Source organism: Syngnathus acus, chromosome 20 (genome assembly GCF_901709675.1).
Source record: "Syngnathus acus chromosome 20, fSynAcu1.2, whole genome shotgun sequence".
NCBI classification, from domain to species: Eukaryota; Metazoa; Chordata; class Actinopteri; order Syngnathiformes; family Syngnathidae; genus Syngnathus; species Syngnathus acus.
In genome coordinates, this window is record NC_051104.1 from 7,951,138 (window position 1) to 7,969,848 (window position 18,711).

The 18,711-nt window shown below is 48.2% G+C and overlaps 4 protein-coding genes across 8 annotated transcripts; 2 read left to right on the top strand and 2 right to left on the bottom strand.

Annotated features, from left to right (window-relative positions):
* The first annotated feature begins 26 nt into the window (after positions 1 to 26).
* pdx1 (pancreatic and duodenal homeobox 1) lies at positions 27 to 1,795 on the top strand. Its single transcript, XM_037280415.1, has 4 exons — positions 27 to 68; positions 163 to 506; positions 606 to 727; positions 1,283 to 1,795. The coding sequence occupies exons 1-4, from the start codon at positions 27 to 29 to the stop codon at positions 1,636 to 1,638; spliced, it is 864 nt and encodes a 287-aa protein (XP_037136310.1). The 3' UTR covers positions 1,639 to 1,795.
* A 1,103-nt stretch (positions 1,796 to 2,898) lies between these two features.
* On the bottom strand, positions 2,899 to 6,236 carry urad (ureidoimidazoline (2-oxo-4-hydroxy-4-carboxy-5-) decarboxylase). The gene is made up of 8 exons (XM_037279479.1): positions 5,905 to 6,236; positions 5,032 to 5,221; positions 4,840 to 4,944; positions 4,551 to 4,755; positions 4,142 to 4,295; positions 3,959 to 4,047; positions 3,549 to 3,758; positions 2,899 to 3,480 (listed from the first exon to the last, which is right to left on the bottom strand). Exons 1-8 carry the CDS (start codon positions 5,982 to 5,984, stop codon positions 3,131 to 3,133), a joined length of 1,383 nt encoding a protein of 460 aa, XP_037135374.1. The 5' UTR covers positions 5,985 to 6,236; the 3' UTR covers positions 2,899 to 3,130.
* A 247-nt stretch (positions 6,237 to 6,483) lies between these two features.
* On the bottom strand, positions 6,484 to 11,792 carry flt3 (fms related receptor tyrosine kinase 3). 3 transcript variants are annotated; one of them, XM_037280104.1, is made up of 23 exons: positions 11,616 to 11,779; positions 11,348 to 11,427; positions 11,129 to 11,280; positions 10,881 to 10,987; positions 10,698 to 10,809; positions 10,505 to 10,629; positions 10,229 to 10,407; positions 10,028 to 10,166; positions 9,771 to 9,948; positions 9,531 to 9,631; positions 9,309 to 9,417; positions 9,046 to 9,245; positions 8,875 to 8,978; positions 8,668 to 8,800; positions 8,502 to 8,600; positions 8,321 to 8,431; positions 8,085 to 8,232; positions 7,887 to 7,990; positions 7,702 to 7,817; positions 7,434 to 7,556; positions 7,159 to 7,370; positions 6,940 to 7,045; positions 6,484 to 6,856 (listed from the first exon to the last, which is right to left on the bottom strand). In XM_037280104.1, the coding sequence occupies exons 1-23, from the start codon at positions 11,641 to 11,643 to the stop codon at positions 6,707 to 6,709; spliced, it is 2,916 nt and encodes a 971-aa protein (XP_037135999.1). In that variant the 5' UTR covers positions 11,644 to 11,779; the 3' UTR covers positions 6,484 to 6,706. The 3 variants fall into 3 exon arrangements, with proteins under 3 accessions (XP_037135999.1, XP_037135998.1, XP_037135997.1); XM_037280103.1 differs by having other exon boundaries at positions 7,159 to 7,556; positions 10,698 to 10,806; positions 11,616 to 11,792; XM_037280102.1 differs by having other exon boundaries at positions 7,159 to 7,556; positions 11,616 to 11,791.
* On the top strand, positions 9,096 to 18,652 carry pan3 (poly(A) specific ribonuclease subunit PAN3). 3 transcript variants are annotated; one of them, XM_037279445.1, is made up of 19 exons: positions 9,096 to 9,106; positions 12,840 to 13,253; positions 14,085 to 14,206; positions 14,305 to 14,377; positions 14,442 to 14,512; positions 14,643 to 14,787; positions 14,861 to 15,078; positions 15,194 to 15,298; positions 15,370 to 15,427; positions 15,506 to 15,667; positions 15,727 to 15,843; positions 15,929 to 16,030; positions 16,666 to 16,831; positions 16,902 to 16,989; positions 17,062 to 17,201; positions 17,269 to 17,398; positions 17,476 to 17,540; positions 17,613 to 17,751; positions 17,840 to 17,980. In XM_037279445.1, the coding sequence occupies exons 2-19, from the start codon at positions 12,932 to 12,934 to the stop codon at positions 17,978 to 17,980; spliced, it is 2,364 nt and encodes a 787-aa protein (XP_037135340.1). In that variant the 5' UTR covers positions 9,096 to 9,106; positions 12,840 to 12,931. The 3 variants fall into 3 exon arrangements, with proteins under 3 accessions (XP_037135340.1, XP_037135341.1, XP_037135339.1); XM_037279446.1 differs by lacking the exon at positions 9,096 to 9,106 and adding an exon at positions 10,269 to 10,393 and having other exon boundaries at positions 12,910 to 13,253; XM_037279444.1 differs by lacking the exon at positions 9,096 to 9,106 and adding an exon at positions 12,551 to 12,751 and having other exon boundaries at positions 12,910 to 13,253; positions 17,840 to 18,652.
* The last annotated feature ends 59 nt before the right edge of the window (positions 18,653 to 18,711 follow it).

Genomic DNA, 18,711 nt, shown 5'->3' on the forward strand with positions numbered 1-18,711 from the left:
CCTGTCGTTTGAGCTTTCAATATACTATGTTTTGGATGAAAAACCGACGCTCGCTGTACATAAATCCAGTGAGTCAACACGTGGCCATATTGACTTTGTTCAATTTAGCGGAGGCTCCGCTCAGCCAATGGATGGCCTCCCAGCCAACTCACGTGGTCCCAGCGCGGGCACACCTGCACGCGCCAAGTGGGCGCAGCCAGCCACCAGAGGAGAAGGTCCACGCCAGGGGCGAGGGCCCTGCAGCGAGCGCCAGCCATGCATCGCGACAACCACGCGTACCAGCAACTCCCGTTCAAGGAGGACTCTTGCGCGTACCAGAGGGCGGACGACTTCGCCCACAACCCGCCGCCCTGCCTCTACATGAGCCGGCAGGTGCAGGCCGGGTACCTGGCGGGAGCCACCCTGGAGCCGACCGACGGCCTGGCGGAACCCGCCTACGGGCTCTCGCTGCGGGAAGACCTCGGGATCCCGATGCTGCACCACCACCACCAGCAGCACCAGCAGCAGCAGCAGCACCACCACCAGCAGCACCACCAGCAGCACCCCCCCAATCAACAACAGCAGCAGCAGCAGCAGCAGCACCCGACCCAAGCGCCGCAACACCCGCCGCCGCTCACACCCGCCGCGGCCTTCGGCGACACGGCCGAGCACAGCCGATTCCACCTTCCTTTCCCCTGGATGAAAAGCAGCAAGGCCCACTCCCACGCGTGGAAGGCGCAGTGGACAGGTAACGCGTAATACATGATAATGATGATTATTATGTTTGCATTGTATGAAGTGACTCAAGGGGAATCATTTTTATGATCGGTTAACCTTGTCGGGTCATTATTGAAAACCAGGAAGGTCTATTTAGCTTTTTATTAGTTCTTATCTTCGTAAAAAAGTTAATAATCAATCATTTTAATTGAAAAAAAAAAAATATCACGCGATGACCTAGCCTCGTTTTAAATTCACATTCGTTATAATTATTGTTGCACGCTTTAGATTTCGGTATTTTCCTGACCGTTTTCTCATCACATTCATTATTTCATTATTATTATAGCAGTTATTTGATTCAAATTATACATTCGTTTTTGGTCATATAAATGGCAGTATAAAATAAAACAAGAATTGTCATTTCAAAAAATAGGCTTATTTTTAGTTCAAAATGTACAGGCACTTTTTGTATGATGACATGATGTAGGACTCTTTTACATGAATACATACCATTTTCACGATTGCATTTTTGATGGCAGTAAGTACAAAGTACTGTTTTGAAACTGAAGCCACTGTATTTGTTCAGGCCCGTACATGATGGCCGAGGTTGAGGAGAGCAAGCGTACACGCACGGCCTACACGCGTGCTCAGCTTCTCGAGCTGGAGAAGGAATTTCTTTTCAACCGCTACATCTCCAGGCCTCGCCGCGTGGAGCTGGCGCTCACCCTCAGCCTGACCGAGCGCCACATCAAGATCTGGTTCCAGAATCGCCGCATGAAGTGGAAGAAGGAGGAGGACCGGCGGCGGGCTCGGAGGGGCGAGCCCGACCAGGACTCGGCCGTCACCTCCGGGGACCAGGGAGAGACGGCGCCAGCGGGGGTCTCGCCGCCGCCGCTCTCCCCAGAGTCCCGCACTCTGGACCAAAAGAACACGCTTTTTTGAAGCCTTATTTAGCTCATCATGGATGGAAGCAGGAACACGGGCTACACATGTCATAATAATCAGGGAAAATTCAAGCATTTTCCATCCCTTGCTCAATTTTGAGATGTTTCTGAACAATTATCCCAAGTGCTTTTTTCTCTTTCCTCGTCTGCTCTTAGGGTGTGCAATCGTGTACGTATGTTCAAGCAAACACTTGCAAGCACTTGTATAGTGGTGCCTTGAGGTATGAGAAACATTTTTTGGCAAGGAAAATGACGACTCTAGAATAGTGTACTTTTTGAAGACAGGGAGTAATCAAACAATTAAATAGAGTGTGAAAAATGAAGATTGTGCATTATTATTTAATGCTGCAGTTCACTATGCTGTTCCATCTGGTGTTCCCAACCTGACCACTGGGGGCAGTATAACACTCATTCAAACACAGACGAAGAGGAAAAGACCAATTACTACAGCTGGTCACTTCATTGACCTTCTTTTTGTGCATGTAAAGACTACAAATATGCCTGTAAGTATTGTTTTTATTTATTTTTAATGTATTGTTTTAAGTTCAGTGACAGTAATCTTCAACTGGGAAAGACTTTTAAGAAGAAGCAGCAGCTTCCTTTTGGGGAATTGTTCAATACTAGCTAAACTGCTGCCCGTGACTTTGGGTTGAGGTCTCTGTCACCATATAGCACCATCTCAAAGCACCACTGTATATCGTCAAAAATAGTGGCTTTATTTGTTCAAGTAACCCAAATAACTGAACTGTACTCAGGCAGTAATATTCTTTAAATTCTAATTAATGTGAGAATCCTGCCAAACTTTTTGTTCTCATTGACCAAATGTGGCACCATGCCACCTCTCACAGGTCATTCCTGGTACTACAACAGGCAACCTACAGTATGTGGTGTTTTGAGTTGGTCATCTGGAGACAGTACGCAGTCGGAGCACTACGCATTCACTTCATTGATTATACGTCTATTATATTTCAAATGTCTGTTCATTTAAGTGCCCACACACCAAGTTGGAGGATCACATACTAGAAAATGGTGCTTTGAATGTTTGACTGCCTCCCGGTGGAAACATGTGGTACGACCGTATGCGCGAAACAGTACAGCACAGTATTTACAAAAATGATTTTATTGGTTTCTTGCCGTTTCATCCGTGTCACATTTATCTTGTAGGCAGCCTTTCAAGGAGACACAAGGGGGGGAACTGTTTGTATACAAATAGGAGCTTTAGGCAGACCATGGATGGAAAACTACTTATAACAACATATACATGAATACTCACTCCATGTCAGTTCAGGTTTTTTTTGTTTGTTTGTTGCAAAATTGGCATAATCGTAAAAGTTGTACCAAAAAATAAATGATTGTTTGAATAGTCATAATTTCAATTACCAAAATAATTATGATTGACATGTTTTCATAATCAAGCAGCCCCGACGTGTACTTTTTGCAATACTATGTCAAATTAAAACCAGCATTTCAGGTTACATGTTATGTGCCATTTAAAACTGGGCTGTGGCGTCAGCGTGGACAAGGTCCCGAAGACGCAGAGAACATATGTTCTTGACCTCCTGGATGCTGCGCTCTCTCTCCTCTGTGCACCCGTTTGCAATGCGACTGCGCATCTCCTGGAAAATACTGGCCTTGTCCCTCATGCGGGTGCAGATGACGAACGGGAAGCCGAAGCGCTCTTTGTACTCTTCGTTCAAGCAAGACATGCTGTCGGCCTCGTCTGCGCCCAGCGCGTCGAAGCCCACGGTCGCCTGCTCGCTCATGGACTCTTGGGTCAAGGTGCCGGCCTGGAGGTCCTGGCCGGCGAGGTCTGGGTGGCACCTGAGGATTCCCTCTTTGCCTGGAGAGGAACCAAATGAACCAAGATCTTTTTTGGGATACTTCCTTCCTATTGACAAAGTGACTCACCCGATTCAGACAAAGCGTCAATAAAGTCGTAGATGGCCGTCTCCAGGGCCTCGAGGTCGGCGAAGGGACGCTGGGAGCAGACGGCCGCCGCCACGATGGGGCACTTCTCCACCACGTTGCCAAAAACCTTTATGAACTGCTCGTATGGAACCTCGTTGACTTGAGAGAGCTTCATGTTCTCCCGAACGGCTGCTTGGCCGCCTGAAAAGTCTAAAACAATCATTCATCAAAAGTCCAACGTCCTTCTCAACACCAGCTCGACGAGCCCGGTTAATGTTTTCACAAAGACCTTGGCTGGCGCGTACGCAACAGGATCTTTTCTTTTGTGTCTACACAAAGACGCCAAATAATGGGATGTGGCTAATCAATTAAATGTGCTCTGGCGTTCGACGTAACGCAAACGCGCTGACCTAAATATTGAGCCGTGTCATCGTCCGGTCTCGGCGTGTCCGGCATCATCCTGTTAAGGTCGGGTTTGGTTTGCCCAGAGCTCAACCACCTTGGAAAGGAAAGAAAAGCAGATGTGCGTGCGTCGGTTCAAAGTCATCGAAGCAAAAACAAACAAGCCTCCAGAAAATACATAGCAGCAGTACTTTTGCAAGGTATGCGGATGGGGGAGATTGATATGGAGACACTCTCTCAGGTAGTCGTACGCCTTTGGGCCGTGGGAATGCAGAGTGGCGGCAAACTCCCGCTGCTCTTTGGTATATTCGTGGCTGTGTTTCGACAGGAGATGAACTGGAAGATCTGGAATTCAGTTAGCCCAAGGCAAATTATCGCATTGAAATGACAAGAAAGTCTTGGAATGAGGCAAAGTATTGTAACAAAAGTGAGCATTTTTGTTGTTGTGCTGGCTCTGGTTTATTATCAAGCCAGGCAAGTGAGTTTTTTCTTAAAATGTGTTTCATGATATTCAACAAAATATGCAATGAGGTGGAACCAAAAGCGAATTGAATCGTAAAACTTTTACTGTAAATCGTAAAAACCTTGTGTCTATTTCACCTGAGTACATATCGAGCCGCTCTTTCAATTCGTCGTTCAGGATTTTCTTCACCTCGAGATCCTCCTGCAGGCAACTCACGGTGTTCCTTGCCCTCCTCTCTCTGTCCTTGACATTCCGAATCTCTCTTTCCAAACTCTCCACCCTAGTCAAGGCTTCACCGAGTTTGACCCTCAGCTCTTCAGGTGTCGAAGCATAGGCGTGGTCCTAGTCAAAATAAGAATAATCAAGAATTGAGTCGTCGGATTGATTGTTTCAGTCCCGGCCGGGCCTAGCAATTTTTTTACTCACAACAGTGGGCACGATTACAACTTTGGGCTCAGGCTGGGGTGGGGGATCTTTTTTTGTTGGCAGCGGCTCCCTCGCCTTCTGGGAGGTCTGAGACATCCGGGGAGGCTTTGCATTCAGAAAGGGGGAGAAAGACATTTTCAGCAGCACGTTGCGTCCAATCTTCCAAACCTTACGCGTTGGTGATGCATTTACCTTATTATCAGGAGGTCTGAAACAGCAGACGGGAACGGTTCCTTCTCGGAGCCGGACTGTCTGACCTGTTCTGTCAAAGTCCTGTGGCCTGAAGTGCTCACTGCATAGCATGGTGGACGAATTGGAATTGAATCCTCCTCTTCTGACAGCTTTTTCCCATTTTTTTCGAAGGACTTTGTCTTTGGGGAATCTAGATTTGAAACGAGTAAAGTTAGTCAAAGCAGGCCACATAAATACAATCGGGCCAAATTTGAGCATTTTCTTTTTTCATTATTTTATTTCGCTACAAGTCGAGATGAAAAGAGAATGTTAATTTGTGTTTATGTAGGGTGTGTTAAGAGTGATTTTTTTGTTTGTTTTGTTTTGGTAGTCAAGGCCAACAATGTTTAACTGTGCAATATTTGTGGAGTCAACACCAGGAAGGGCTCCAGGATTTATTCTTTCCCGGGGCTAAAAACAAAAAAGGAGACTGGGCGATACAACGATTTGTAAATATATTTGATAAATATCAAATATGACGGAGGGGCTTAACTGGGGCTAAATTGATGAATGAGGGGCTACGGAGTTTGGATGCCCCCTGTGGCACCGTGCTGGCCAGTCTGGGTACTACGACAAATATCGATTGGGTAGTCTGCTATAATACGAATAGGAAGAAGCATACGCGTGTGTGTGGCCCGGTTAAGCAACTAACAGCAAAGTTTTTCCTTCATGGGCATTTGAATTTGATACCAAATAATTATTCTTTGGAGTTGCTTTCGCCTCAGGCATTCCAGCACCGTGCAAGGGATTAGCCACCAAATCGGCAGAATTCTGTCAGCAAATTGACTGTATGATGGCCAGATCCATCTTTTTAAAACCATAGTTCGGTTTTACCTGTGAAAGCTAATCCCACGAGCTCTGGCTTCGGCTGTAAAACGGTTGGAACAAGTCAAGGAAGAACACGAATGGGGCATCTTGTTCTCGGAGCCTCTCGACTTCGCCACATTCAAAATGGCGACGAAGCCGACGCGTGATTATACGCAAATAGCGATGGCTACGTATGCACGTCTAGGCTCAAAATTGTCTTGGTAGTACGTATAAAATATGATCTTTGAGGGTGTGTTGATATATCGGTAAGTCCGGTTTAAAAAACGATTAGGCGTGTGATCAGAACGCAACTGTTGATAACGACGAAACTACTGCACGAGCTAATGGCGGTCGTCCAATGGCAGGCATCAACCGACAAAAAGGTCACAGTCATTGGTTGATTTCATACTTCCGTTTTATGCAGCCATTGGCCAAGCTGCCTGTCATTCATTCGCAGGCCGGCACAGCTCATTGGTCAGTTTCTGGCGAAGTACGTATTACAGCCATTATTACTATTATTTTATTCATGTAAATTAATTATTATTATTGCAGGTTTGATGCGTCGGTTTGATGAATATTAAAAATAAAATAAAATACAAAGGCAAAAACTTTGCGAATCATTTAATCTAATGACACTGGTTATGCAGCCGTCTAAAATGAATGCATATTAACAGGCAAAGAAAATACAAAACAAAAAAACACAAGCAATACAATCATGGTGTACATAATGGTGCGGGTCCACTTGAAAGGCGAATGCAAGTGGCATGGAGAAATTATGGCCTGTTTTGAGCTTTTATAGAACTTTAAAAGACGTGTGAATGTATTGAAATTATTGTTTTGGTGGATCACCGGACAGTTTAGGTTTGTTTTTGTCCAACTGCGTGTCGTCCACGTTCTGTTGGGTTAAAATGGAGGCGTCCAAAATGGCCGACGCATTCCGGTAGTCGCTGTCTGTCTGGTTGACTGTGTTGTGATACAGCTGGAAAAAAGAAGGTGCTCTGTCATTGGAGTTAGTGTCAAATCAGAAGCTTTGACCTAAATTGCGATTCGAGATAAACGTACCTTCTCCTCGCTGGCCGTCAGACGTTCCAACATGAAGTCCACCAATTTGGAGAAAGAGGGTCGGTCATCAGGGGCCAGGGCCCAGCATTTGCACATCATTCCGTACCTGGTAGAAGGAAGCATGAAGCACTGTGACCGTTGTTTGTGTGCCCTTCTCTGCCTTTCTGCGACTCTTCTCGTCTGTCTGTAGCTCTATTACAACCTGCCGAGGTCACCTACACAGACTCGTCAGCGTAGTAAGGGCACTCCATCTTGAATCCACTCTGAATCATTGAATAGAACCCGTGGTCCACCTTCACGCCAGGGTACGGGGTGACGCCCAGAGAGAATATTTCCCACAGGAGGATGCCATATGCCCACACGTCGCTCTTCATGGTGTACATCCCCTGGAAGATGCTCTCGGGCGCCATCCACTTCACGGGCAAACGCACCTGCCGGGCATTTCCAGTCATTTCGCAGAAGCGCCACAATAGAAAAATGATCTTTCCACTTACGTTTCCCTTCACCACATAGTTGGAATCGTTGTCGATGTCCCGCGCCAATCCGAAATCGCCGATTTTCACCAGTCGGCCTTTGGTTACCAGCACGTTGCGAGCCGCCAGGTCACGATGGATGCACTGTTGACGCAGGCGCGTGTCATACAATTACACTGTGGCCTCGGGGTCAAATAACACAGCGTACAGTAATGGCCTCATTGAATGTACTGTCATGCATTTTTGCCATGAGGATAAAGAAAATGTAAATGGCAGTCAGGTTACTTACGTTTTTAGAGGACAGGAAGTCCATGCCTTTGGCCACTTGGACAGCAAAGCTCAACAGGTCATCGTAAGTCAGGGCCTGCAAGTCGTCCGGCTGTCCATTGTCGTCGCTCTCCGGGTCTGCAGATGAAGCCCTTTTATTTGAATTGTCGTCATCATCTGCGTCGCCTAAAATTCTGCGCCACAGACCTTCGACACAGTCGTCCAAGTTGGGATAGAGGAGGGCCATGCACTCCTGCCCCAAGATGGAGGGGTGCATCGGCATGTAGTTGTCCACGACGCCCTCCAGCACGCTAATGATGACGCAACAAGGTCTTGGTTGATATTTAAAAAAACAAACAAACAAACAAACAAACAAACCCACAATAGATCTGACAAAATCCCTACGTGGTTGAGTTTTGCCCTGGCTTCAGGTTGCTGTTGCAATCCCTGGCGAAGGCGTCCACTGCCGCCTTGTGGTAGCACTCGCTGCGGCTCTTCAGGTAGTTGAGCAAGTCGCCGTGGCAACAGTACTGGAATATCAGATAGATGGGGCCTGTGTAGAAAAGGCACATTGGGAACTTTTGAATACTCCCCAAAAATGAATCTAAAAACGTTTCCATCCATCCATCCAATAAACGTACCCGAATCCGTGCACGCTCCCAGCAGGTTCACAATGTTATTGTGGTGGCCGATGTGCGTCAGCATTTTGAGTTCGGACATCAGAGCCTCTTTCTCCACTTCCTGGTGTTTCTCTGCAAGCGAGCGGATTTGCGCGTCTTACCGAATTCTTTGTATTTGAGCTCTCGTCACGCAAACGCTGACCTTTAAGCATCTTGACGGCCACCTGCTGCGACACGCCGTTGATGCCGTTCGCCGTGGCCTGCACCACCGTGCCAAAAGCACCGGAGCCCAGTTCTTTCCCTGAGGACCACCCGGGCACTCACTTTCCAACCGGACTCAAATTCAACCGGAATAAAATGATACTAACCTAATTCCAGGTTCTCCCTGGGAAACTCCCATTTGCGATCATACTCAAAATCCTTGAAGTTAATGTAGATGTAATCATTGTCATTTGGGCCCACCATCTGGATCATCTGCAGCTGGGGCTGATACTGGGGTTTCTATTGGACATGTCAGCATTAGCCGCTGCCACTGCCGCCTCTTTAATTAAGTGTGTGTGTGTACCACGCCTCACCTTCTTCTTGACAAAGCACATGAGCGCCACACTGACGGTGAACAAAGCCACAACCAGGATCACGCTGCCAACCTTTAGCGCCGTGTATCGACTTTTATCCTCTCCTGAAAAGAAAAACTTCAAATATATCAATGTAGATTCGGGAAGTACGTATATCTTGTGAAAATCAACCTGTGGAGGCCTGCGGGGAAGGCGGGTAGTAGTGCGGGGCCGAGCACCAGGAGCCAGCTGAGTTTTGCAGACAAAACTTTAAATAGCGTCCATGTGCCACATCTACACCGGTCGAGCTCTGGATGCTTTTTCGGCACCGTACGTTAGAGTCGCTTCGCCGAGCGTCGGCGACCTCCTCCCAGAGGAAGCCAGCGTCACAGCTGAAATCAAACAAAAAGAGCGGGAATGTCCGTTTGAGACTGTTTGAAACGGTCGCGGCGTACCTTTGGTTGCCGGGTGAACACGACATCCAGGTGTAATTTGCCGGTACGGCGCTGGACGTATGGACGCCGATGCTGTTGTCGTGGACGCTGAATTGAAATTTGGGTTCGTCTATATCAAGAAAGGGAGAGAATATTATGTTTCTATAATGATCATTTCCTGATGATTTTTCAATGTTGTCACTCTTTGCAGAGGATAAAGAATCTTCGACTCGAGTTTCTTACCTACAACACACACAAACACGGACGCGCTTCTCTTTTGTCCACCCGCCTTCACGTTTAGCTTGTATTCTCCTGATTTGATTCCGCCGCACAGCTTCACCGTCCTGACAGAACAGAAAATATTATTGTTGAGGATTAGTCCACTGATCATCACTTTTGGAACTTAAAACTGACATTGGCTCTCCAATTTTGTTGTTTGTGCAGGATTTCTGTCCACTTGGATGATATGGTCGTTTTTTTTACCTGTGCACGGTGACCCAGTCCTCAGTGATGCACTTGGACACGTTGCCATCGGGCGTCTCCCACGTACACCGCTGCAGTGCCGGGTGGTAAAACACGGCGGCTTGCAAACAGGCGTCACCCGCCTCTCGAGCCCGGAGAATTTTTTTGCCATCCAGCTGCACCGACAGGAAATCTTCCGCTGAGATTTAAAAAAAAATAAATAAAAATAATCAGCCTGTTGAAAATGACAAATGCACATGTCATTTGACAGAACCGACCCTGGACGCTGACGTTGACAGACTTGCTGGTGTGGTCTTGATTCCTGCAGGTGTACGTACCGCCGTGGACCGCGTCCACGGACTCGATAAACAAGTAAGCCATCCAGCTTTTCCCGTGCGAGTCATTTCGGACGCACATCTGGAAGGAAAAAAACGGCGTGGGGAGATGTTTGTTTGTGTGATGGTGCAATGAGGCCGCACCTCTTCCTTGACTTTTGCAGGGCACGCGAATGCGCCAGATGTCAACAGTTGTCCGTCTTTCTCCCACGCCGCCCATCGGTTCGGATTGCGTTGAATCCGGCAGCGAAGCAGAAGAGGCTGCCCGGGACTCAAAATCACGCTGGAGACCTGCTCCTTTTTCAACAGGTCACTCTCTAAGTCTTAAAACACACACACACACACACACAATGATGTAACCTATTTCCGATTTTTTTTCGAGCGACATCACACGGAAAGATTAGTGGGAGGGTTGATCACCGTAGTCGTAGAGTTGGGAGCATTCCTGCCCCTGGCTGTTAGTCGCACAACACATCACTCCTTTGTTTATGAAGCCAATACTGGAGATTGTGCTCTCACTTTTTTCTACGGCTTTATTTTGCATGCTGTCCACAAAGAAAGAAAGTCACAAGCAACCAGATGAGGGCTTGTAGGACGTTGGAAAACCTCTTACCTTGACCACTTCAGAGTAGGCGTTGGGAGGCCTTCAGACGCACACTTAAAACTGGAAGAATAACCTGGTCCGTTGACCTGGACCAGGCTCAAACGAGGTTTTGTGGGAGCTTCTAAGAGGGAAACGGGACAAAAGTTAGACTATGACAATTCATTCGCAACACAGAAAGGAGTAGGTGCTCACTCGTGGCTACATGTAGAGCAAAGGACAATGAAAGGTTAGGGCCACATCTGAGTGCGTACTCCCCAGAATCCCCCTCAGATAGTGCTGTCAAGACCAAGCTTCCATCTCTGTCGAGAAGGGGAAAAACGCAAGAAAAATAACACATCCAAATCCTGATCATCTTAGTTATGAAACTCTTCTTTAGTCATTTCCGCATAACTGTATTGTACTGGCCCTAGTGGCCAAAATAAAATAGCCTTTGCGCTTACATGGCTTTTACGGCGTGTGATCCTCTGCTCAGGCTGCACGCGCCGTAACCGTGCAGGCCCTCTAAGGAGATGATCAGTCTCCTCCCCGCACCCACCTCCAGACGGACTGGAGCCGATGCGTTCAGGTGCTGCGCTGGGTGGAAGCACTCCACCTTGAAATACATCAGCTTGAGTCTTGACTCATTTCCACGCCCAAAAAAATATTCACGGAGGACTTACCTCGTAACTTGGTACGCAGTTCTCCGGGGCCGCCATGCCAGTGGAGCAATGCACGCCGACAGCGCACAGCAGCAGAACAGCTTGAACGATATTATTGATAATATTAATCGAATCATAATAATAGCAAATACATAACACATTTTCAATGTTATGTAAGATAACTGTTGAATTGCCTTTTTGGTCCCAGTTGTCCAAAAAAAAAAGAAATCAGCAAAACACCAATATGTCGAATATATATTCTACCCAAAACAAAAATCATCAGACTCACTTGCAATCATTTGACTGTGCGTGAACATCTGTCCGTCTCCGTCTGTTTGTCACAATGAAACTCCGAAGGTTGATTGGACTTTTTTTAAGAAGGGGAAGCCACGCCTGGCGACTTAATAAATGAAAAAGTCTACTTCCTATTCTAGAAACCCACATTTAAAGTTCCTAAAACTATTGCTACTTGAGTTTTTCCTTCCTACTGCCCCTAATTCTTATTTTTGTTACAATTGGTGGGACTTTTGTGCTGTATGTACAAGTACTATAGTCGACAAATACACAATTTATTGGCTTTATTAAAGTGATCCCTTTACATACCCTAATTTGACATGAACATTGTTCAAAGATCATAAAAATTCATTTTTATTAGCAACAGATGACCAAATGATCACAAAGTGGTACAAAATAAAAGCGTTACACTGCAACGTGCAGGCCCTTACACCCGACACCTTTTTCACAGCAAATCCATACAAACGTTAGTTTCGAAATGTTACTAATTAATAATTAGTAACTAATACGGGAGCTCCCTCTCGTGGTACGTGAAAGTATCACTGAATTAAAATTTCCACTTGACATCCTGTGACGTCTTTCTTAATTCAGTTCAGTTGTATTTAACGTTGAAGTACATTTGCATTTGATTAGTTGTTTATAAACATTTATTTGGGGTGGTACATGGATTTTGAGGTGTTCATGCAGAAATATTTACAAAGCACTCTTAAAATGAACGTTTAAAGTCATGTTCCACTCACAGGTGGATTTGGCACAAATAAAGCTTGAACCACAATTTAACATAAACCATCTAACTCTGATGTGGGCCAAATCCATTTGCTTTGTAATTTTTATTATTTTTTTTTAATTGGATAAGAGATTTTACACACTTGCAGAGCAGCATCAGTGTGTGCTGTGTTTTAAACAGAGTCGCTTACCCACAATGCAAAGCGGCTCCCAAGCAAGCAAGCAAGCAAGCAAGCAAGCAGTGCAGACAAGCCTGGCAGTGAGCAAAAACAACAACAGGCGACACTTTTTCTTTTTAAAATAGCATTGAAAAGCGTCTACATGGATGGCGACCCTTGCCATCGCTCTTCCGCGCGTGCAATGATCTAAAGTCCGGAAGCCAAACATGCACCCCAGCGTGATGACGTGAGTACCGCAGCGCATTTTTTAAGTGGTCCCGACGCCACAGAGGAGGCGAATTTTAGTCCGCGGAAAAGGGGAGACTCGTTTGCAGGCTAGCCGAGCCGAGCTGGGCTAGCTCGCTAGCTCTGTGCGGTTCTCTATGTTTGAGTGTCTTCCGGCAGCAACGGCGGCGGCGACGGTGCCATGAACAGCGGACTCCCAGCCTCAGCCGCTCCGCTCGGGGGTGCCGGGATACCCAATGTCAAGGTGAAGTTTTGCCGTTACTACGCGAAAGACAAAACGTGCTTCTATGGAGACGAGTGCCAGTTCCTGCACGAGGACCCGTCCATGGCTAGCCTGAGCCCCGTCCCGTTGTCTTTACCCGGGGGTGGCGGCGGCGGGACTCCGACGGGGTATTCCCTCGGAGGTTCCGCGGCCTCCGGCGCTGGAGGAGGAACCGGCTTGCCCAAGAAGAGCGAAGCCATGGGGCCTGCGGGGACTACTCTGGACGGGTCGTTGCTAGCCAGTGAGTAACGCTTTTACTTCACAGCCGGGACCTCACTTGGGTGCACACCTGACTTTAAGAGGAGCATGGTCGGACTTGACTGAAAATCTAGCCCGGGGAGTCAGTGAGGCCTCCTCGTCCCCCCCAAACTGATTCCTGCACATTTAGCCGTCACGTGCAATTCGGCATCGTCTACTTTGTGTTGTGGAGCTCAGCTCTCTGGGTGGCTTTTCTTAACTTAACTGACCTGACTGTTGTTGTGTAAATGAAGCATTAATAGCCTGTTGCCGCTCTGGCGAAGGAGGCCTGATGCTATGACAGCTGTGGATATGATATGGACAGAAAGCGCTTCAAGTTAGCCCAGTGTAGCCTCATGGCAATCTGTTGTGCAAAAAGAAACCCTGGAATATTTTATGGTTTTCATTTCAGATCCAAATCAATCATCTCGTATGCTGTTTAATCATATCTAGTACGCGTGTTTACATGCTTGCTAACTGTAGCTGTGATGCTAACGTAGCTATAGTGGCTAACGTAGCCTTCCACGAGGTATTGTTTGTTTGTTTGCGCTCATTTCTTTTGTACAAATAAACCCCAAATAGCGCGAAGTTGTTTTGGCGTCAGAATACTAATGTGTAAGAGGTCAAGTGGCTTGATAAGGAAACCATGCTGGCTGGCGGTGCGTGGAGATTAGCATCGCCGTTGCTTGCATCGGAGGAACTGTTTACATTTTTTTCTAATGAGCCCTGTGATTGGTTACACATAGTCGAGACCGCTCAATCTTCCTAAACGGCTTCCTCTACTTGACCGCATCGTTGCTCAATATTAAAAGCAGCACTTTTTTGTCCTTTGCAGTTCCAGGGATGGAGGGAGCGAGTCTGAGCGACGCCAACCTCACCAATTCCTACTTCAGCAGCAGCTTCATTGGCGTCAATGGATTTGGAAGTCCCGCAGAGTCCAAATACTCCATGATGCAGGTATCCACAACTTTGTGGTTGTCATGCTTGACCTTTTTCCCCATCTTTGATAGCACAGCTTCCTTTCTTGTGTTTTGAATCTCTCCGTTTCTTGCTAGCGCATTACTACCAGCAGCAGCTCTCCCAGTCTGCTCAACGACGGTGCCAAGAATTTCAGCCACAGCACTCACGGTCAGTCCAACGTTGCTCCAGTTCCCATTGAAATGACCTAAGCTTTTTTCCCCCCGCCACGTAGACCCTGTCAACTCCCCAACATCATCGCTGTTCAGCGATTTTGGTGCTCTTGGCATTTCTCAACGGAGAAAGGTGAGGGAAAAGCAAAACAGGGTGTCCCTAGTTTTTGAGGTGACCTGCAATTGGTGACGCGCCGACCTGCCAGAACGGTTAAGGATTTGGTTTGTTTTAAGGTGTGTGTCACAATCTTTTTGTCTTCTAGGCGCCCAATCCGACAGCAAGCGAGTTCATCCCTAAGGGAGCTCCACGAATGGCCACCATGGCGCCGTCTTCTGTGCAGGCCTTCCCCTCGCCTATCTTTGCCCACCCGGGTCTTAACAGCTCCACGGCTGCCGCTTTAGCTCCAGGTGCCGTCTCCTTTCTTTCCCGCCTCGTTCCTCTTCCGTCCCGCTCCAAACACGCTTGACCGTCTGCTTTCAGGCATGTCTTTATCGGCGGGTTCATCTCCCCTTCACTCGCCGAAAATCACGCCGCATACCTCGCCTGCCCCGCGCCGCCGCAGCCACACCCCCAACCCGGTCAACTACATGGTGCCCACCACGGCGGCCGACCCGGGCGCTCACATTATCCAGAAAGAGACCGTCGGGGGGACCACGTACTTCTACACGGACAATACCCCTGCTCCCATGGCCGGGATGGTACGTGGCGGCGTTCTTCTAATGACTAATATTCTTTGGCTGTCATTCAGAAAGTCCTGACTAAGTTTTGGTTTCTCAGTAAATAGGAAGCTCATTGTTTGTGGTTTCACCGCAGGTGTTTCCTACCTACCACATCTACCCCCCCACCGCGCCCCACGTGGCCTACATGCAGCCCAAAGCCAACGCCCCGTCCTTCTTCATGGCAGATGAACTCCGACAGGTATTTCTCCACCGTCCGTCCGGCCGGCCCACAGACGTGAGCCGCCGTTAACGTCTTCCAACGCCCGGCAGGAATTAATAAACAGGCACCTGATAACCATGGCGCAGATCGACCACTCGGAAAACACAGGTGGAAATCCCAAACTTCCGGATCCTACCTTGTTAGCGTGATGAAAACTAGTCATCGACGGTGCCCTGTGTTGTGCAGACGTACCGTCTGAGGTGGACAGCTACCACAGCCTGTTCCCCCTGGAGGCCCTCCCGCCGCCCAACTGCATGCAGAAGACCAGCAACTTCAGCTACATCACGTCCTGCTACAAGGCGGTCAACAGCAAGGACGACCTGCCCTACTGCCTGCGGAGGATACACGGTAAGCGCACACGTGCCAAAGGAATATTCGGTCGACGACTCCATTTCACCTTTGTTCAGGCTTCCGCCTCGTCAACACCAAGTGCATGATGCTGGTGGACATGTGGAAGAAGATTCAGCACTCCAACTCGGTCACCCTGAGGGAGGTCTTCACGACAAAGGCCTTTGGAGACCACTGTGGGTTGGAATGTTATATTTATTTTTTTGTTTTTTTTTCTACTTTTAAAATAGACTTAAATCCTTATTGACTTCTCCCCCCCAGCATTGGTTTTCTCTTATGACTTCCACGCGGGCGCAGAAACCATGTTCAGCCGACACTTCAACGACCCAGCGGCCGACTCGTATTTTACCAAGAGGAAGTGGGGTAAGCGGCTCCTCCTCCAAATAATGTCCCCTTTTATATAGTATGTATTAAAAAAAAAAAAAAAAAAAAAGAAATTGCCTGACGCACTTTGTTTTGGTGACCCACTAATAGGCGTTAATGAGGTCACCCGCTTAGGCACGTCAATCCAATTAAGGGCTGGATATCATTTGCACCAGCGGGTAGCACGGCAAGTCAGCCATGCGTTCTATTTTGGATCAAGTCTTTTATTGACTGTTGGCCACGGTGCAAGCGAAACATGGACCTAAGAAGGAACCTGTGGCTGAAAGTGATCCTAAAGGCAGGTGCTGCTGTTGACCTCATCCACGAGAACAGAACAGAGCAGAGCAGTGTCTAGCCTGCAGCACCCAAAAACATGCCACACTAGTTTTTGTGTCACGTTCAATTATCGGAGCCAATTTGCAAAAAATCAATTGCTGGAATCAAAACTGATCCAGACTTTTATTGGAGGCTACCATGCTGGTTTTCAGGCCATTGTCATTTTTGAGAAGCCCCACTCTAACTTACAATAAAAAGCAAAACAAAACAGGAAGTCAGTTTGCACGTCGCTCATTTCTCACAGGCTGCTTTTGCCTGATAACGTGTGATGTTTTTTTTTTATTTTCGTGCGCGTGTAGGACAACACGAGCCTCCGCCTCCGCGGCAGCATGCCGGCCTGCTGCCCGAGTCGCTCATCTGGGCCTACATTGTCCAGCTCAGTTCGGCCCTGCGCACCATCCACACTGCGGGCCTGGCGTGCCGCGTTATGGACCCCAGCAAGATCGTCATCACGGGCAAGACTAGGTTTGTACATGAGAAGCATAAACAACCAGATGAGATCCTCTTGTGACGCTATCGAATTTTGTGCGCGCAGGTTACGAGTGAATTGTGTGGGCGTCTTTGACGTCCTGACCTTTGACAGCAGTCAGAGCAACCACCTGGCCCTGATGCCGCAATACCAGGTGCTCGCCACGCACGACACCCGAGCCAGCCGCTCGTCATCATCGATTTAAACGCGGCTCTTGTGTTTTCAGCAAGCCGACCTGGTGTCGCTGGGCAAAGTCGTGCTGGCGCTGGCCTGCAACTCGCTGGCCGGCATTCAGAGGGAGAACCTGCAGAAGGCCATGGAGCTGGTGTCCATCAACTACTCGTCAGACCTCAAGAACCTCATACTGTAAGAGCCGCATTTGAGCCAACAATTTTTCCCACAATCTAACATTTGCGTCTCTCTCTGCTTCCAGATACCTGCTGACTGAACAGTCTCGTCTCCGGAGCGTCAACGACATCATGCCGATGATCGGAGCTCGATTTTACACGCAGCTGGACGCTTCGCAGATGAGGAACGACGTGATCGAGGAGGACCTGGCCAAGGTGATGTGCCATATGCACAGTCAACAATGGCACTTTGAGCCGGCGGGCGGCAAAACACGATTTCCCCTGTTTTTTAGGAAGTGCAAAATGGCCGCCTCTTCCGCCTGCTAGCCAAGCTGGGCACCATCAACGAGAGGCCCGAGTGAGTCCGTCCGCATTTGCGCTGTTGCCACGTCAACGCTTAAAACCACCGGCCGCGCCGTGTGAATTTCAGGTTTCAGAAGGACCCCACGTGGTCGGAAACGGGCGACCGCTACCTGCTCAAGCTTTTCCGGGACCACCTGTTTCACCAGGTGACGGAAGCCGGGACGCCGTGGATCGACCTCAGCCACATCGTCTCCTGTCTCAACAAAGTCGGTGACGTTTGCTTTCCGTAACAAACTCCATGAATGTAGTGTGGCACCACATTTTCACTTTGATTTCTTTTTATGAATTGGCCAGCTGGACGCTGGTGGGCCGGAGAAGATCAGCCTGGTGTCGCGGGACGAGAAGAGCGTGCTGGTGGTGACCTACTCGGACCTGAAGCGCTGCTTCGACAGCACCTTTCAGGAGCTGCAGGCGGCCTCCGCTGGCTCACTCTAGCGTCGTCCCCTACTGGCCTGGTGGGTGGGCGGGCGGGCGGGCGCACCACTATTGCACTACGGCGGGCCATCCACCTTCCCAGCGAGCCGGTGGACGGCTGAGCTCGTGGAGACATTTCAACATCAGCATTTTGGGCGGGAAGGCCTCAGTCGCATACACTGTCCACCGAGAAGGCTTTTGTTTCCCTTCTAAAGTGTATTTTTTTTTTTTTTTAGTCTTTCCTAAAAAAAAAAAAGAAAAAAACCTGCAAGCTGGAAAAACGGTATAAGAAATGGACGCTTGGGACGGCGAATTTTTTTTTTTTTTTTTTACATTTTGGGGGAACAAACCAATGTTTGAGGTTCTTCTTGAACATGTTTTTATCGTTTCTTCCTACCGCTGTTTGTGTGGGAGGGGTTGGTGACTAAGGCATTTTTTTTCCCCTCAGAGGAGCCTGCACTAAGATTTTAATTTTTCCCCGGGTTACTTTTTTATGTGTGAATGAATTGCCCACAGGGTGTACAGAGAGTCTCACACATTTATCATGGCGCTGTTCATTTGTTTTTTGCGCCCCCCCCCCCTCTTGGCAGTTGCCTCTATACGGAATGTCACCCACTCTTCTTTTTTAGAAGCGCTTTTTTTGTGTGCGTGTGTGTGCGCGTGTTTTCGCCAAAGCGGGAGGGCAAATTTTTTTTAAATCTGTGGACCAATGCCAGCAGTAGTGAAGGGGAACGACACGCAGGATGACAAAG

Excerpts from the sequence above, each read along its gene's own strand:
- pdx1 (XM_037280415.1), top strand. The coding sequence starts at position 27 with ATGTTTTGGATGAAAAACCGACGCTCGCTGTACATAAATCCA. Across the intron at positions 507-605 it reads CACCAGCAGCACCAGCAGCA|GCCGCCGCTCACACCCGCCG; the intron begins GCAGCAGCACCA and ends GCCGCAACACCC. Across the intron at positions 728-1,282 it reads GTGGAAGGCGCAGTGGACAG|GCCCGTACATGATGGCCGAG; the intron begins GTAACGCGTAAT and ends GTATTTGTTCAG.
- urad (XM_037279479.1), bottom strand. The coding sequence starts at position 5,984 with ATGCCCCATTCGTGTTCTTCCTTGACTTGTTCCAACCGTTTTACAGCC. Across the intron at positions 4,756-4,839 it reads TTGTAATCGTGCCCACTGTT|GACCACGCCTATGCTTCGAC; the intron begins GTGAGTAAAAAA and ends TATTTTGACTAG. Across the intron at positions 3,759-3,958 it reads TGACACGGCTCAATATTTAG|ACTTTTCAGGCGGCCAAGCA; the intron begins GTCAGCGCGTTT and ends TGATTGTTTTAG.
- flt3 (XM_037280102.1), bottom strand. The coding sequence starts at position 11,643 with ATGTTCACGCACAGTCAAATGATTGCAA. Across the intron at positions 10,167-10,228 it reads CTGCAAAAGTCAAGGAAGAG|ATGTGCGTCCGAAATGACTC; the intron begins GTGCGGCCTCAT and ends TTTTCCTTCCAG. Across the intron at positions 7,991-8,084 it reads CCAGGGCAAAACTCAACCAC|CGTGCTGGAGGGCGTCGTGG; the intron begins GTAGGGATTTTG and ends CGTCATCATTAG.
- pan3 (XM_037279444.1), top strand. The coding sequence starts at position 12,732 with ATGCACCCCAGCGTGATGAC. Across the intron at positions 15,299-15,369 it reads TGGCAGATGAACTCCGACAG|GAATTAATAAACAGGCACCT; the intron begins GTATTTCTCCAC and ends AACGCCCGGCAG. Across the intron at positions 15,428-15,505 it reads CGACCACTCGGAAAACACAG|ACGTACCGTCTGAGGTGGAC; the intron begins GTGGAAATCCCA and ends TGTGTTGTGCAG.